This window comes from Podarcis cretensis (genome assembly GCF_951804945.1).
Source record: "Podarcis cretensis genome assembly, chromosome: 16".
Lineage (NCBI taxonomy): Eukaryota > Metazoa > Chordata > Lepidosauria > Squamata > Lacertidae > Podarcis > Podarcis cretensis.
In genome coordinates this window covers 5,780,393-5,792,587 of record NC_137186.1, presented here as the reverse complement: position 1 = coordinate 5,792,587, position 12,195 = coordinate 5,780,393, and the positions used below count along the sequence as shown (strand labels likewise).

The following is a 12,195-nucleotide window of genomic DNA, read 5'->3' as shown; positions in this document are numbered from 1 at the left end:
ACACACACACACACACACAAATTGGTCTTGACCTTCAGGCTTAGGAGTTTAAAATGTTGTTGTTTAGTCATCTAGTCGTGTCTGCCTCTTCGTGACCCCCTGGACCAGACCACGCCAGGCCCTCCTGTCTTCCACTGCCTCCCGCAGTTTGGTCAAACTCATGCTGGTAGCTTCAAGAACACTGTCCAACCATCTCGTCCTCTGTCATTGCCTTCGCCTTGTGCCCTCCATCTTTCCCAACATCAGGGTCTTTTCCAGGGAGTCTTCTCTTCTCATGAGGTGGCCGCAGTATTCAGGATCTCTTCTCATGAGGTGGCCTCAGCTTCAGGATCTGTCCTTCCAGGGAGCACTCAGGGCTGGTTTCCTTCAGAATGGAGAGGTTTGATCTTCTTGCAGTCCATGGGACTCTCAAGAGTCTCCTCCAGCACCAGAATTCAAAAGCATCCATACTTCGGCGATCAGCCTTCTTTATGGTCCAGCTCTCACTTCCATACATCACTACTGGGAAAACCAGAGCTTTTACTATACGGACCTTTGTTGGCAAGGTGATGTCTCTGCTTTTTAAGATGCTGTCTAGGTTTGTCATTGCTTTTCTCCCAAGAAGCAGGCATCTTTTAATTTTATGACTGCTGTCACCATCTGCAGTGATCATGGAGCCCAAGAGTTAAAAATACAAAACCCCAAAGGAAAAATGGATTGGGAGGGAGGAGAAAAAAGGAGCCAGTCAGATGGCTGGCATACAAATAATAAAAGTATTATTATTATTATTATTATTATTATTATTATTAACAATGCACATAAGTGAAATAAGAACCATTGAAGCAAATAATATATGAAATGTAAAAAATATATATCAAGATATATGATATGCAATTATGGCATGCATTATCTAGAAAATCTCAAACGTTTTAATTTCCAGAGACGTAAAAAGCAACTTCCACTTTCTCAGAAATGTACCATCCTCTTGCAACCTCTCTTGGCTGTGTATATTCTTTGACCCATCAGATGTCAAAGAGATAAACAACTACCTGACATTTAGAAGACATCTGAAGGCAGCCCTGTTCAGGGAAGTTTTTTTAAATGTGTGACATTTTAATGTATTTTTAATCTTGGCTGGAAGCTGCCCAGAGTGGCTGGGGAAGCCCAGCCAGATGGGCTGGGTATAAATAATAAATTGTTATTATTATTTGTTGCTTCTGATGAACGATTGTGCAGCTGGAACCATCCTCGCTGTAGCGCTCCCCCCGCCACTAAAAGCATCCCCCTCCCTGACCCCCAATCTGCGTCTGATCTGCAGCTTCAAGGAAGAGGTCTAGTCGTGTGGCCCCAGCTTTTTGCAAAGAAACACCTCCCTGTGGGCGGTTCAAGGTGGGGATGGAGCCACTGAGAAAGGTCACTGTCTGTCTCCCAGGCAGACAGCGAGGGGACCAGCCACCTGAATTCAACAGAACCACCACTGAACCTGAATTATTTGAGACGTCAAACCTATAGCAGGACTGGAGCTCAGTTTTGATGCCCCTGGTACAGTTTTGAATCCCAGATCTTAGCTATCAGGTTTCGATAGGCAGATTTGGGTTGCCTCTTCAGCACGGATTGGCAGGTGTTTGGAAGCACCCAAAAAATAAATCTATTTTTTGATGAAAACTGGGGGAAGATTTGGGTTTGCTGCAGCGGATTTTGAATCCCAGAGCTTAGCTCTCAGGTTTTGTCCCATATCTGAAGATCTCTCGTGCCGTTAAAAGCCGGCCCTATTATTCAGCAGATTTGGGTTTCCTCTGCAGCGCAGGTTGGTCAGTGTTTGGGAGCACCAAATGGTTTTCTGTTTCATAAATATATATTTTTTGATGAAAATTGGGGGAAGGTTTGGTTTTGCTGCACTGGAGAGCAAAGCACTAGCCCACATCTTCCTGCTTTCGTGGTTGAGGAGAAAAGCAATCATCTAGCATTCCTATTCCAACAACCTTCTCTGGATTTCGCCGGCTTCGCTCCCCTGGAATTTGTCACACAATCCCGACGTTTCGCCCTCGCCCAACGAAGGACTGCGCAAAACCAGGAAATGTTTGTATCATTTCTTGGGATCATGCTACTTTCTCTACGCAGTAAGTATTTCTGGAACCTGATAAGTTTAACAATTCGTGGTGAGATGAGGTTTCGATGGATTTTATATATTAGTTCTGCTTTTAAGACTGCAGTCCTATATTTAATGATATTTAATATTATTCTATATTATTTTAATGAATGTTGAATGTTATTTTATTTGCATATTGTATATTGTATTATGCATATTGTCTTATTTATATGATGTTAGCCACTTTGAGCCTGGCTTTGGCTGGGGAGAGCGGGATACAAATAATTATTATTATTATTATTATTATTATTATTATTATTATTATCACTTCTTAGGGAGTAAGCAGCGTTGAACACAGTGAGACTTATTTCTGAGCAGATATTTATAGAATTGTAGCGTGCATGGATTGTGCATTTTGCGCAGATTTTTTTTAAAAATAAAATTATTACCTGTCTTCACCAGCAATGGACAAACCATTCGGTTTTGCCTTCTTTCAGTTTGTCATCCCTTCCCAAAAAACCTGCTTTCCGCCACACCTCTGAATCAATTTGCAAATGTTTGTTAAAAGGCTGTATTGAAATATTTATCCATTTTCACAAGCATTTCCCATAATATATACCTCTTTGTATAACACATGCATATTTGTGAACAATTTTGCAAAATATGTGCCTTTTTGCAAGCAATTTCCCATAACATAATGTAGCTTTGTTTTCACTAATAGCTGCACACTTTTGGGTTGGAGAACTACCCTGAAATATTCAGAGTAATGTGAATTTTGTAGGAATGCTGTGTTTCAATCTGTTTATGTTTTCAGGAAGCACAAATTAGGTTGGTTCCCATTAAAATGAAAGCTGAACAAACTTCTCTCCCACCTCAAATCTTCAGCAGAGTCTTGACAAATAGCAAGATGCGCTTCAATTATAAGATGAGCGTATCTTATATTTCGTGATGTCATGTCTTCTAAATTGGCAAAAAGAAACACTTTAATTCTATATAGTACAATCTACTGATTCAGTTTCAGTAATCAGTAAAGTATATTTATTTTTGCGCACACTGAATAAATATTTGAAGTTTCTTATTTGGAACCTGGTTTAGGAACTTGACTGACATGTCTCCTTCCCTAAGGAGAAAAAAGGAGGTTGGTTTTCTTTTTGCAGCTCTCAGTATATAAAGTTGCTTAAGCACACTTGATTGGCAGGGTAATTGCTCCCCACAAGAAATCTGCTTGGAATTATAGTAGTTGCTAATTATGTAATTTAAAATTTGTGATGCTATGTGACACCCGCAGTGCATCTCATTCTAGGGGGTAAAACTTAATTTTTGCAAATTTCTTCAGTGAGGGGTTTTAAAGCTATGTTTTTGTTTGTGTGGAATTCAAATCTGCCATTCTTTTTGTGACCAGACAACATTTATCTTGGTAAAGCTATGTTTGACGAAGCAGCACATAAACTGCTTTCAGAAAACCAAATACTTTAAATTTTTCCTTCTGAAAATGTCAGGTGATGTTGAATTAACAGCAGCAGCAAATGATTAATAATAATAAATATAACTTCAAGTGCTTGGCAATTATTTTACTTACCAAGCAAAGCTAAATTATATTAATTTAACCTAAATATCTTTTGCATTCTCAAGTTACGTTACAACTTTTCAGCACCCCTCATTTTCGGAAGTTGAAAAATTCAACATGTCGGAGAGAAATCAATTTCTGAGTGTGCATCCTTTTATTGAGGTTTAATAATCCTTCTGTATCTTACCCTCCATCAAGTGACAATCCAGACAGGGGCAGGGAAAAGGGGAAGCAGCAAACAGGTCTGTCATATGTGCCCTATTTTAAAAGAAATGTTTTATAGTCATGGGGTGGCCATCTTGGTTTTCAGTTTAGTGGGACCAACTAAATAGGACCAACCACACACCCCTTTGCTTCCCTGCTGCAGCTGCTGGATCACAGGGGATCACCGAAATCCCGCAGACGCTGGCAAGGATCTCAGCACCTCCTGGCGCCACTGTCAACATCAGCTGCAACATTCCAGAAGGAACTTTTGTGTCGATAGTGAGCTGGTACAAAGAGGAACAGGAAGGGGGACTGCGTAAGATTACAGACATTTATACCACTCAAACACCAGGAACAAAAACCCCAAGCCAAGTGAATCTGACCCGACACAATGTCCAGGGAAGGGATTCTGGGGTGTATTACTGTACTGGTGCTATGGCTCCGAAATTCACCTTCCTGAGTGGGATGAGGCTGATCGTCTTAGGTGAGTGGCTCAGCAGATGTCAAATGCTCTTGTTGTTTATTTAATATACACCCAGTCCACTTGCAAAACCTGCCATAGGCCCCTAAAGGTAAAGGGACCCCTGACCGCTAGGTCCAGTCATGACCGACTCTGGGGTTGCAGCGCTCATCTCGCTTTACTCGCTGAGGGAGCCGGCATACAGCTTCCGGGTCATGTGGCCAGCAGGACTAACCCGCTTCTGGCAAACCAGAGCAGCGCACGGAAACGCTGTTTACCTTCCCGCCGGAGCGGTACCTATTTGCATGTGTAGGTCCCCAGGCCACCCCTCAAATAACTTCACACATAACACGTAATTTTAGTTTTGGTTTTTGGGCACTCTTTTGGCCACAACTTTATTAAAATACAAAATCAGTGAGTGGTTGTTTAGACATTGGTTATGACTATCTGTCCCCCCGCCTGGGACAGAACTGACATCCCGAGGTCCGATTGGTAGCCAGTAGAAGGGAAAGTCAAACTTGGGGGTCATTTGAGCTAAGCATCGGACCCACGCCGCTCACCCCAGCAGCTCCCCGAAAGCTTGCCGGCCCTGATCCCATGACAGGGATTCCCATGACGGGGATTGGGCGGCCCTTGTCCCATGACAGGGATTGGACGAAATCGTGGCAAGCCCCAGGATTCCTTTAACGGAATTCCCTTCAGCGCAATAGGAGGGGCAGGCCCAGCCTATCCTGACCCCTCCACCACCAGCATATTATAACCAATGCCTAACCGCAACCTTACAAGTTGTGATGAATTGCTGAGTAGTAGGCAAAAACCAAATGGCACAGCCAATCACCAAATGGCAAAATTCCTACTAGGCCCCTGCTCCAAAGCAGATGACACCATGACGGGCAAAGCAAGGTCAACCGGAAAGAGGGCGGGCGGGCGGGTGATCCGATGCACTCTGCAAAGAGAAAGAGAAACCAGAGTGCACCAATATTTAAAGACTATGGTCCCACCCACCCAATTTGCAACATACAATTTGCCCCAGCAACCCGGTTACCCAATCATAATGCCAGGCAACAACTATTAACCTGCCTGGCAACAAGAGGCCTGGCCTGGCGGCCCACACCGCAACACGTGCTCTCATTTATTGGAGAACACTCTTTATCTACCTGCACTTTGACGTGCTTTCAAACTGCTAGGTTGGCAGGAGCACGGACCGAGGTTGGCAGGAGCACGGAGCTCACCCCATCGCGGGGATTTGAACCACCAACCTTCTGATCGGCAAGTCCTAGGCTCTGTGGTTTAACCCACAGTGCCACCCACGTCCCTGCCATAGGCCCCTAGCAAGTTTCAAACAACAGCACACAAATAACTGCCCAATATCTCCTCAAGTAAAGACCCACAAAATAATTGAGTTTCTCCCCAACACTTTTTAGTTAATCCTTTCACAGCCTTGTTATCCGCCACACCTGCCTGCCTGCCTGGTTTCCTGCCGCAGATATATTTAAAGACATTTCGTGACGCTGCTGTTCAACCACGCTAGCATCTTCTCTGGCGGGGATGGGAAATGTCAGGCCTGGGGTGTATGAATGTGGCCTCTAGGGTCCTCACTCTCAGGGCCTGGGCAGACCCCCACAGGCCATGTTCCCACATTGGCCATGCCCTGCCCCCTTCAGGTCAACACCCCTCACTGTGTCTGCTCCACCCCCCAGTTTAAATGCTTTTGCCTGGCTGAAATGTGCCATTGAACTGCGATAACGCCCCTTGCTGGGTGGAGGATGAAGACAGGGTTGCCATATTTCAGGAAGTGAAAATCCAGAGCCAAGAGTTGCTGACCTTTCCTTTCGCAAAGTTGCTGAGCTTTAAAACCACTTTCTGAGCCATCTTTTTACAAACTTCGGCAAAAAGCCCCACAACCAACCCACTTCCAAAATGGTTTTCCATACGCCTGGGTTTTCCCAAACATTTGAAACAGCTGCAGAAAATTGATGCTTTCTTGATCTGCGGAGTGCTTGTTTGATTTTATTTTGTGATCGTGGTGAGCAGCCAGAAGCGATCGTATCTTAAGTGACTCGGCCTTTCAACTTCCTTTCAAAAGACCCTCTCCATTGTGACCGGTTTCCTCTCTCTCGAAAGTAAAAGTGGCTGCGCTTGACTTTGCGAGGGGTTTTTTCCCACTGACCTCTGTCTCCGCAGAAGCACACAAACGTGTGGCACTTGTAGTCGACGCATTGTGCAATAAAACAAAAGGAAATAACTCCTTATAAACACAGCATCCGGTTTGAAAGTCCCGTTTAGCCCCCACACAGCCCAGTAGAAAACCAGATAAGCCTTTTGGGCCTGCTTAAAATTTGCAAGAGAGGGGGGCATGTGCCTGGTCTCAGTTGGCTTCCACAGTTGTGGGAGCCACCCACAATTGATGTTGCAGGTGGACATCTCAATGGAGCCTCTGAAATAGGTCTGAAACCGCTTGGAACCAGTGTGAAGCTCCCATTCTCATTTCTCCTGCTTTCACGGCCACCTGGGGCAAGAAAACAAGATGGCACCTTCTCCTTCCACATACAGAATCCAACTGGGTTGACACTGGAATTTCATTTAAGCCCCGGACCCAGAACTGGCTGTCCCCGTGTGCAAGGCAGTCTGCCTTAGGAGACGGGGTGAGGAGATGGCAGGGAGGGGGTTGCCCCCCCATATCTGCCATCTGAGGGTAGCTGTGCCTCACTCTGGCAAATTGTTAGCTCCATTCTGGGACCTGCTGGTGCAGGGCAAGAAATAAATGTATTAATATTACTATTACAGTCATACCTCATGTTACGTTTGCTTCAGGCTGAGCATTTTTAGGTTGCGTCCTGTGGCGACCCGGAAGTACCAGAAAGGGTTACTTCCGGGTTTCGCAGCTCGCGCATGCGCAGATGCTCGGAATGACGTCACGCGCATGCGCAGAACCAGCAAATTGCGACCTGTTCACGCGCAGACGTGGGTTGCGTTCTGCTCATGTTGCGAACGGGGCTCCGGAATGGATCCCGTTCGCAGCCAGAGGTACTACTGTAAGACCAATGCAGTCATACCTTGGAAGTCAAACAGGATCCATTCCAGAAATTCATTCGACTTCCACAACATTCGGAAACCAAAGCGCAGCTTCTGATTGGCTGCAGGAAGCTCCTGCAGCCAATTGGAAGCCGCGGAAGACCCATCAGACGTTTGGGTTCCAAAGAGCGTTTGAAAACCGGAACAGTCACTTCTGGGTTTGTGGCGTTCAGGAGCTGTTCGAAAACCAAGTTTCAACTGTACTACTAATAGATATTGGTAGGGCTAGGCTTAAGCAACTATGGCTTAGATTTAGATTAGGGTCTGTAGCATTTGCTTTATTTATTTATTTATTATTGCATTTACACCTCCACTTTTTTCTCTAAGGAGCTCCAGGTATTGCACTTGGTTCAGCTGCTCCTCACTGATCCCCACAACAACCTGTGAGGGAGGCTAGGCTGAGACCAGCCCAAAGCGAGCTTCCTGAGTGGAGATTTGAACCCAGGTCTCTTCCAGGCCCTAGTCCAACACTCTAACTCCTGCAACGGTCACTGGGATGGCTGTTTATTGGGTCTAGTTTGTTGAGGAGCCATGTCACCCCCATGAAACCTACGAGAGGGATTAATTAAAGATCTGAGGAGCCATTCTCATGCGATTCTCCTTCTCTCCTAGGGACTTCTGGGCCAAGACTTGCTCTCCTTGCTCCTTCCGCTGCAGAAGACACGGAGCTCCCCCACCACCTTCCCCTCCTCTGCCTCCTGATTGACGCAAACCCTGATGAGGATACCTTCTCCTGGGATATTGGTGGGGAAACCTTTCAGGACCGGAAGGATGGTGACGTGATCGATGGGGAAGGAGCCTTCATCATTTGGAGTCTGAAGCTGATTCCTCAAGAGAGATGGAGCCAAGGGATGGCTTATTCCTGTTCAGACCAGGAGAAAAGAAACATCAGTGCAGAGGTCCCTTTGAACACAGTGTCTACAACCCAAGGTACCTTGTAACCAAATAGCTAGTTCAGCTTGTAGTTTTTCCATGGACCCCATTTCCCTAAGTGGTGAGAATTTGCAAGGGCACAGACCTTTTCTGTGGGGCCATCAGGACATGACTTTATTGGGGTGTTGCAGAAGCCTGGGCCCCCACCAGGCAGGCTTTCTAGAAGGGTCTCCAAACCCAAGGTGGCTGTCTTGCCCCGTTTTGAAGGAAGTAACTGCTCATCAAAAGATGGCGGTCTTGCACAACCCTTAATTCCAGAGTCTAAAATTACCCAGCTAACCTACTGAGTTTATCAAGATTCTGTCAGGAGCTCATCCTACACTTGAGTAGGACCCTTGCAGAGACACATGCCCGACTGGCATGCTCCCTCCCTCCTGGCCAATTGTTCAGGAGCTTCAAAAGCTTTCTTCTGCCCGAACATCACAGCAACCGACGCTAACAGACATCGGCACACTTAGGGATCCGCAGAGTCTTCGCAGCTTGCGTGACAGACCTCAGCATCTCAGCATTTTGGCTAATCTACTTTATTTACATATAAACACACACGTAAGAAGTGTCGGCTGCCTCAAGCCAAAGGGGGCCCATCTAGCCTAGCATTCGTCATCACAGTGGCCAAACAGATGCCCTAAGGGGAAACCAGTACAGTGGTACCTCGGGTTAAGTACTTAATTTGTTCCGGAGGTCCGTTCTTAACCTGAAACTGTTCTTAACCTGAAGCACCACTTTAGCTAATGGGGCCTCCTGCTGCCGCCGCGCCGCTGCTGCACGATTTCTGTTCTCATCCTGAAGCAAAGTTCTTAACCCGAGGTACTATTTCTGGGTTAGCGGAGTCTGTAACCTGAAGCGTCTGTAACCCGGGGTACCACTGTAGTTAGGAGCCGAACGTGAGAGCAACTCTCCCATCCTGTGGTTTCCAGCATCGCTGCTCCAATTGGGACGACAGAGCATAGCCACTGTGGCTAGTAGCCATCAATAGCCTTCTCCTCTGTGCATCTGCCTAGTCTTCTTCTTTCATCATCATCATCATCATCATCAGTTATTATTCATACCCTGGCTGGGTTTCCCCAGCTACTCTACGTGGCTCCCAACAGAATTTTAAAAACACGATAAAACATAAAACATTGAAAACTTCCCTAAATGGGGCTGCCTTCAGATGTCTTCTAAAAGTCAGATAGTTGTTTATTTCCTTGACGTCTGATGGGAGGGCGTTCCACAGGGCAGGTGCCACCACCGAGAAGGCCCTCTGCCTGGTTCCTTGTAATCTCACTTCTCACAGGGAGGGAATAATAATAATAATTTATTATTTATACACTGTCCATCTGGCTGGGTTTCTCCAGCTACTCTAGGTGGCTCCCAACAGAATAGTAAAAAAAACGATAAAACACCAAACATTAAAAGCTTCCCTAAACAGGGCTGCCTTCAGACGTCTTCTAAATGTCTGGTAGTTGTTCTTCTCTTTGACATCTGGTGGGAGGGCGTTCCACAGGGCGGGCGCCACTACCGAGAAGGCCCTCTGCCTGGCTCCCTGGAACTTGGCTTCTCGTAGTGAGGGAACCGCCAGAAGGCCCTCGGAGCTGGACCTCAGAATGATGGGGGTACAGACGAGGTATACTGGACCGAGGCCATTTAGGGCTTTAAAGGTCAGCACCAACACTTTGAATTGTGCTCGGAAATGTACTGGGAGCCAATGTAGGTCTTTCAGGACCAGTGTTATGTGGTCTCAGCAGCCGCTCCCAGTCACCAGTCCAGCTGCCACATTCTGGATTAGTTCTAGTTTCCGGGTCACCTTCAAAGGTAGCCCCACGTAGAGGGCAGTGCAGTAGTCCATGCGGGAGATAACCAGAGCATGCACCATTCTGGCGAGACAGTTGGCGGGGAGGGAGGGTCTCAGCCTGCGTATCAGGTGGAGCTGGTAGACAGCTGCCCTGGACACAGAATTGACCTGCGCCTCCATGGACAGCTGTGAGTCCAGAATGACTCCCCTTTTAAAGTGCTCCAAGTTGGTGGCCTTCCCTGCCTCTTGTGGAAGAGAGTTCCATAGATTAACTTGCTCTCCCCTTTGCCCTAGACTGGTCCTCCAGCCTCTGCAGTCGCTGACCACCTTTTTCTCCCTCTCTCTTCCACCTCACCTCTTGCAGAGGACTGCAGGAACATATTGCTGATTGGGATACCCTGTTTAGGCATCGTCCTGCTGATTCCTCCTTTGGTCCTGCTCTGCAGAAAACTTCAATCTGGAGGTAATGCCTTTGGGGAATGAACAGCATCACGGGGATCTGTTCCTCAGGTTTTCCTTCTGGTTAACGTTTCTTCTTCTTGTCCCTTTTCTCTTCCCAGGTAATGCAGAAGCACCAGCAAATCGACTGCCCATGAGGGAGATCCCACAGGTAATTCACCATCCCTGCATAGTGAAGTTTTTATTGATTGATTTATAAAAAATATCTGTACACCGCTGTGTCATAAAGAATATATAAAAGCGATAAAAGTATAGAACTGTACAATAAAAACCATAAACAGAAGTTGAAAACAGACATTGTGAAATGATGTGCTCTTAATTGCTGGTACAGACCTGTTTTGTTTTGTTTTGTTTTGTTTTGTTTTGTTTTGTTTTGTTTTGTTTTGTTTTGTTTTGTTTTGTTTTGTTTTGTTTTGTTTTATTATTTATTTTATTTTATTTTATTTTATTTTATTTTATTTTATTTTATTTTATTTTATTTTATTTTGGACCTTTAAATGTCATAAACTACTATTGGGCAGCTGAGAAAAAAAAATATTCTAGGGGAAACAACCTGAATTTAAAAACTCCTTTTTTGATCTAGTGAAAATGCTCCTTTTTTTAAAAAAATGCATTACTTTTCAATAGTCATAACTTTGTAATGTTGCTTTTGCAACGGAAAGTGCATAAGGCTCATGAGGTGAAACTGACTAATAACCACAGGAAAACAAGATCGCTTAAAAAAAAAAAAATCAAAATGTTAGATTGGTCCAAGAGAAGCGGGGGGGGGGGGGGGGAGGGAGGCGGTGCTTTGTTTTTGCAAATGTAGAAAATTAAAAAAACACTGAGTGGCCTCTGGCTTTTCCATTTCCCGTTCTAGACCGAATATGCAGAAGTCCGTTGCAAGAAATGAAAAGTCCTGTTCAAACCAATCGATACAGTCAAGTGGTTAAAAAAAGCATGGTTTATTAGAAGGAGAGACAGAAGGAAGACAATCAAATGCCAGAAGTTTAATATATTTTCCTCCCCACTTGCTGAATGTTGATGCTTGTATTAAACTTGATGTTTCCTCCATGAATGTCCTCATTCTCAAGAATAGCCTCATGCATTGTGGCTCAGATGTCAGGGAACTGCCATCGGCTCAGGGGCGAGAGGGGAAAAGCCGGATGGATTACAGAGAGCCCCCAAAGATCGTGGGAAGCAGCACCTCCTCAGCGGAGGAGAGTAACCACCCCTCCAGTGGAGAGGAGCTTCAGGGCTTGGAGGAGGCAGCAGTGGCGTAGCGTGGGGGGTGCAGGGGGGCTGGCCGCACCGGGCACAACATCGGGGGGGGGGGGGCGCTCGCACTCGCAGCTCTCTGCCCCTACCTGGCTCACTCACTCTCTCTCACTGCTGTGCGAATCCGATCCGAGCCGCCGGGTCGCCGCCCACTATGGAGGGGGGGGTGCCAGGCGTGCGGGTTAGGGGGCGCAAATTACTTGCCTTGCCCCGGGTGCTGACAACCCACGCAACGCCACTGGGAGGCAGTGCCAGGACTCCTTGCCTGGGCAAAGCGGGGAGGGGAGAGGTCCTCCGTTACCCACACCCTCCTTGCGCAGTAGGCTTCCACGCCAAGAGGGGAGGCGCAGATTGGGCGTCAAGAAACTTCTCTGCTGGGGAAGGTTTAAGGACCGCCC

At 46.3% G+C, this 12,195-nt stretch overlaps 1 protein-coding gene across 2 annotated transcripts; it reads left to right on the top strand.

The window, feature by feature from the left end:
- The first annotated feature begins 1,365 nt into the window (after positions 1–1,365).
- LOC307205688 (uncharacterized protein) lies at positions 1,366–11,591 on the top strand. Of its 2 annotated transcripts, XM_079958418.1 has the most exons (6): positions 1,374–2,099; positions 4,003–4,323; positions 7,987–8,304; positions 10,446–10,544; positions 10,642–10,691; positions 11,400–11,591. In XM_079958418.1, exons 1-6 carry the CDS (start codon positions 2,057–2,059, stop codon positions 11,430–11,432), a joined length of 864 nt encoding a protein of 287 aa, XP_079814544.1. In that variant the 5' UTR covers positions 1,374–2,056; the 3' UTR covers positions 11,433–11,591. The 2 variants fall into 2 exon arrangements, with proteins under 2 accessions (XP_079814545.1, XP_079814544.1); XM_079958419.1 differs by lacking the exon at positions 10,446–10,544 and having other exon boundaries at positions 1,366–2,099.
- Positions 11,592–12,195: the final 604 nt, after the last annotated feature.

Coding starts and splice junctions, on each gene's coding strand:
- LOC307205688 (XM_079958418.1), top strand. CDS start 2,057: ATGTTTGTATCATTTCTTGGGATCATGCTACTTTCTCTACGCA. Junction 8,305..10,445: donor CACAGTGTCTACAACCCAAG/GTACCTTGTAAC, acceptor CACCTCTTGCAG/AGGACTGCAGGAACATATTG. Junction 10,692..11,399: donor CCATGAGGGAGATCCCACAG/GTAATTCACCAT, acceptor TTCCCGTTCTAG/ACCGAATATGCAGAAGTCCG.